General features: G+C 65.8%; 1 protein-coding gene across 1 annotated transcript; it reads right to left on the bottom strand.

The window, feature by feature from the left end:
- MSL1 (male-specific lethal 1 homolog (Drosophila)) lies at window positions 1-4,982 on the bottom strand. Its single transcript, XM_010585563.1, has 7 exons — window positions 3,582-4,982; window positions 2,815-3,200; window positions 1,809-1,873; window positions 1,447-1,514; window positions 1,019-1,143; window positions 862-934; window positions 1-708 (listed from the first exon to the last, which is right to left on the bottom strand). Exons 1-7 carry the CDS (start codon window positions 3,863-3,865, stop codon window positions 618-620), a joined length of 1,092 nt encoding a protein of 363 aa, XP_010583865.1. The 5' UTR covers window positions 3,866-4,982; the 3' UTR covers window positions 1-617.

Here is a 4,982-nt window from a genome sequence, read left to right as displayed (position 1 = left end):
ACAAAGAGGCTTCCCGGCACTTTCCGGCACCCCGCTCCTCGCCACGGCAGGGCACCGGCCGGCAGCGCTGGGAGCCACCGGCAGCACCCGCTGCCGCCTCTCACACCACTTGGACACAAACTGGTGTTTATCCCATTTTCTAACTAAACATAACAAGAAGGCAGCAGCGGGCAGAGTCCTGGCAGGATGCGGCCTCCCTGGCTGGCGGACGCAGCACCCCCTGACACCGGGGTCTGGCCCCGGTGCTCTCCGTGCTCCCGCCCGCGGCTCGAAGCCAAATGTCCAAAATAAACCGAACGTCGGCTGCAGGAGGGCAAGGGCAGCGTGCGGAGCTGCGGCAGGCAGCGAGGACGGGCAGGATGGGCAGGCAGGGTCTGGGGTTCACCCACTGCCCCCCGGGACCGGAGCAGCCGGCGGGAAGCCTCAGCCGGTAGCTGACCGGTGCCGCTGGGGATATGGCTGCCAGCATGGGCGGACAAGTCCAGGAAACGTGTTGCAAAACCCAAGAGAACAAAACTGGGGTCACGGAGGAACTAAACCATCCGTCAACGAGAAGGCAGGAGAGGGCAGCGGCCATTGGCACGACCCGGTGATGTACGGAGCTCCCGGTGGCTCCGCTATTTCCGGCAGGTCCGATGTGGCGTCTGCTTCTTCTGCATCTCCAGCCGGCAGCGGCTGCGCTCGTCCAGCCAGGGCAGCTCGAAGTTCCTGCGGGCAGAGCTGGCGTCAGCGTGCTCTGACCCCGACCCAAAACATGCCAGCACCCTCCCGGCGGGCAATGCCAAGGATGCCGGCCTGAGCAGCGGTGCCTGGCTCAGCCCAGCTTCGTCCCCTCCCGCCACTGGTGACACCGGTACTCACTGTGGGGTCAGTTTTGGTAGGGGCCGGCCAAAGGCGACGACAGGCAGGTACGGGGTGATGAGCAAGCTTTCCACTGCGGGAGAGACACCAGAGTGTTACACAGCCCCTGCCTGCCCCCCAACACCCCTGCCTGCCCCCCAATGCCAAAGACACTCACCGTCATCTGGCTCAGGGAAAAATGAGGTAACTTCAGGCTCTGACTCCTGAATTCCTTTCCTTTTGTACATTCGGAGCTGCAGCCGCTGTAGAATTCTCTGTTCCCTGATCCGCTGAATGTCCCACCTGGAAAATGCGATGCCCCCGGGTGGGGGGGGGCAGTGAGCAACTGCAGGCAGCAAGCAGGCAGGTAACACAACCCTCCTGGGGAGCTCAGGGGGCTGTGCCGGGGCCACTGCACTGGCAGCAATGCGGGAGCATCCCTTCTCCAGCAGGGTTTCTGGTTCCCATTCCGGCTGCGCTGCGGGCGGCCGGGTCCCGTGTCCCCCCGCTCCTGGTGACACCCCAGGACCCATCCCTGCATGAGCAGATGCAGACCGCCCGCTCTGCTGGGAGCCCCCAGACCCCCATCACCCTCTTTGCTCCCACCTTTTCCTTCTTTTCTCATCCAGCTCCAGCTTCGCATGCCGTTTGGAAAAGACGCTGTCATCCAGATTCTGCAAGGATAGATGGGGATGAGCGCGTCCGCCTGCTGCTGGCAGCCCTGGCACAGCCCCCCAAAGCCGCCGTGGCACAGAGGGGTTGGCCCTTCACCCCCACCCCAACCCTCCAACTGCAGCCGGGGTTTGCCGTGCTGTTTGTGCCGGATGAGGGGACACAATGCCGCCAGCCCCGCAGCAGCAGCAAATGCCACAAGCCACTCTCCTGGAGCAGTGAAACAGCTGGGAAGGAGCCTGCAGCAACGCCGGCTCTGACAGCAGCCGCTGCACCCACCAGGGCAGTGTACGTACCTCCAGGATGTCTGAGGGGTTGGGGTCTCTCAGGGGCTCCACAACATGGTCCCTCCAAGATGGAACTGCAGGATGAGAGGCCAGGCTGTTAGCCCCATGCTGGGACCCCCACGGCCCCACACTCCAGCCCCATCCCCACTGCCTCGCTGCTCTTTTCCAGCCCATCCCTCCCTTGGAGGGTGCCGCTCAGCCTCCCCCAAACCCCCGTCCCAAGTCAGGCTGGGCGATGCCACCGGCTGAGGGCAGTGGGAGCTTGCTGGAGGGGGTGCCCACAGGGAGGCAGAGCTCATCGCCATCCCCCCAGCCAAGCACGCAAGCAAACCTGAGCCGCTCCGAGAGGAGACACACCGAGCTCCCCCCGCACCAGAGCGCTCGGCCATCCAGCGCAGCCTCCGCCGGCAGCATCGGCAACTGGCACAGCCCAGTGCTCCTCACCGCCGGTGCTCACCATGCTGCAGGACCCGAGGAGACCGGCTGGGAAGGGGCAGCCGGCAGGACAGGCACCGGATTCGGGGGCAGCAGGCGACCCCGTGGAGGAACCCATGCTGTGCCATGGTGGCACAAGCCAGAGAGACGTTTCCCAACCGCAAACGGGAAGTTGCTTCACCCCTCGCTCAAACGGGCACACGGGCTGCTTGGCAAACCGGGCAGCTAAAGCGGAGTGGGGCCGGCAGCTCTGCCCAGCGCGCTGCCCTTGGCTCAGCCATGCAGGCAGTGGCAGCCCGGCACACGCCGGAGCAGGGCAAGCCGGAGACATGGTTCAGGAGAGCCCATCGCCGGCACCAGAGCTGCTACCTGCTGCCGCGGGAGGAGCCAGCGGCACGGCACGACCAGCTGCACCTCTCCCACCGCGACTGAGATTCCGCCCTTTGCTGGCTTCTGGGTGAGGGTGCCGAGCCCCATTCCCCAGCTGCCCCGAGGCGGGTGAGCCCCTCTCTGGCCGCCGGCTTTGCCCCAACACCCGGCATGGTGGTGCCAGCGCCGCAGCAGGCTCTCCATCGCTTACTTGCTACAGTCTCCTCCTTCTTTGGGGAGGGCTCCCGCAACGGCAGCGGCGACGGGGGCGGCTGGTGCCAGCGGCACAAGTACATTTCCGTGGTTGAGAGATAGGGCAGGTCGTCTGTCTCGCTGCTGAAGAAGCCCTTCTCCTTGGGGTGGGCGCCGGGGCCCTTCAGCGGGACTGAGGCTCGGAGCGGCGTCTCCAGGAGCGACCTGGGTTTTTCTGGAGTCTCTTGGCTCCGCAGTTCTCGTTTACAAACAGTTTCAGACAAGGAGCCGCTCGATTCTTCCTTCCCCGGGGAGTGCTTTGGAGTTTTACTCTTCACTTTCGAGAACTCGGACACCAGTTTTTTAACGGGCGTCTTCCTCTCTGCGCTCCCAAACGTCGGCTTCCTGCGGGAGGAAGAGGAGCTGAGCTGGGCGCGTGGATCCTCACCCAGCACAGGGGCTGCCGTGGGAGACTACTGGCACACTCACACCAGGGCCGGCCGGAGGCAAGTTTCTGAAGGCAAGAGGGGCTTTCCCGGCATTTCGGGACTCCCCCTCCTCCTCACCCAGACTTTCACGAGGTTCCCCCTGGCCAGCACCAGCGCTCGATGGGATGCGCTCCCAGTGCCGGGCAGCCTCTCCGAGCGGCTCGAGGGTCGCTGGGCTGAGCTGGCACCTCAGTGCCCTGGGTAGTGCCAGCCCCACAGATGGAAGGCCAAGCCATGGGGAAGGTCCCCCCCACCTTCCCCCCCAGGCCCCACACAAGCAGAGCCGAGCACCCTCTACCTTTTATGCCCCTTCCCGTTCCTGCCGTAGGGGAAGTGCTTGGGCTGCAGGGTCGGGGGGGGCTCCAGCAGGTCCTGGGGACACTCCAGCGGCAGCTTCTCACACGCCTCCGCCTCCGGCTTCTCGTCCACCTCGAAGCCCTGGAAGATGCGGTGCTTCTCCCGCTCGCTGTCCTTCTTCACCAGCTGCACCCGCCTTTCCATGCGCTCGATCCGCGCGAGGAGCTGCAACGCAGGGCCAGGGCTCACCTCGCGGGTGCGCAAACGGGGGGGTGAACCCCGCATGCACCCCTGCTCCCCAGGCAGCTGCCTGCACGGTGCCCTGCCTGCACATCCCTTCGATGGCAGGGAAACGCTCCGGGGAAGAGCTGACCCGCAGCACCCACACCTGAGCCATCAGCTGCTCGCAGAAGCGCTCCGGCACGGGCGTCGCATGCAGTGCAGGACTGGCAGAGGACCCGTGCCACATCGCCGCGGTGCCCTGCCTGCTTTCTGCCCGTGGCAAACTGTGCCCGTCCCGGCATTTACCTGGCAACTTCTTGGGAATGCTCAGGGTGCAGGAGCGCGTTTGCGAGGAGACCCTAGACGGTGCCTGAGCCATACCCACTTGGGCTCAGCCGGCACCGTGGGCTTCCCGGCACACCGGGAGTGCCGTGGCTCAACGCCTGCCCTCCCAGAGGGGACAAGAGGCCAAGGGCAGCGTCTGCAACGAGCACCGGGTGCTGTGGGCATCGCACCCCCGGACAGTTCAACTGCAGCACTGGCAGGCCGGGGCTAAGATGTCCAAACAGCACAAAATGGCCACTCGCTCTCCGGCTGCTTCTCCCCCTCCGGCGCTGCCCATCCCCGTGGCAGGAGGGCTGCGGCCAGCTGCAAACCCTGCACGTTTCGAGGAGCAATTTGGGGGTCTCGACCACTGCTGCATCCTTCCCGAGTGCCGAGGCAGCGCCGCCGGCCCTGGGGAGGGAGAGGGCGGTTCGTAATTAGACGTGGGCTTCATTTGAGAGCGAGCACTCGACTCGGTGACACCTGCCCTCGGTCACCCGTCCCCGACCCTCGCCTGTCCCCACCAGCTGGGAGCTGCAGCCATTTAGAGGGGTCGACCTGGCAAAGCGCAGCAGTGGGGTCCCGAGAACCACCCCCCCCCCAGGACGTGGCTGCAGGGGGGGCACGGCCTCAAGGAGAGGAGCTGGGAGCAGCTCCCGGGGTTCGCCTGCCCCGTCTCCCCGGCAGTTTAACCCCCGTGGGAGGCTGCGCTGCGGTGAAGCCCCGTCACAGCCTCGCCGCAGCAGCTCCTCCATGTTGGAGGACTCGGCACACACACACAGCGGGGACGCGGCATCGCCGTGTGGCCCCGCCGGCTGCACCACGTGGGACGGCCCTTCCCTCCGCAACTGGGGCC

This window comes from Haliaeetus leucocephalus, unplaced genomic scaffold (genome assembly GCF_000737465.1).
Source record: "Haliaeetus leucocephalus isolate CR32 unplaced genomic scaffold, Haliaeetus_leucocephalus-4.0 Scaffold110, whole genome shotgun sequence".
Classification (NCBI taxonomy): Eukaryota; Metazoa; Chordata; class Aves; order Accipitriformes; family Accipitridae; genus Haliaeetus; species Haliaeetus leucocephalus.
This window is presented reverse-complemented; position numbering and strand designations above follow the sequence as displayed.

Excerpts from the sequence above, each read along its gene's own strand:
- MSL1 (XM_010585563.1), bottom strand. The coding sequence starts at position 3,865 with ATGCGGGGTTCACCCCCCCGTTTGCGCACCCGCGAGGTGAGCCCTGGC. Across the intron at positions 3,201-3,581 it reads AACGGGAAGGGGCATAAAAG|GAAGCCGACGTTTGGGAGCG; the intron begins GTAGAGGGTGCT and ends TTCCTCCCGCAG. Across the intron at positions 1,874-2,814 it reads GAAGGAGGAGACTGTAGCAA|TTCCATCTTGGAGGGACCAT; the intron begins GTAAGCGATGGA and ends CTCATCCTGCAG.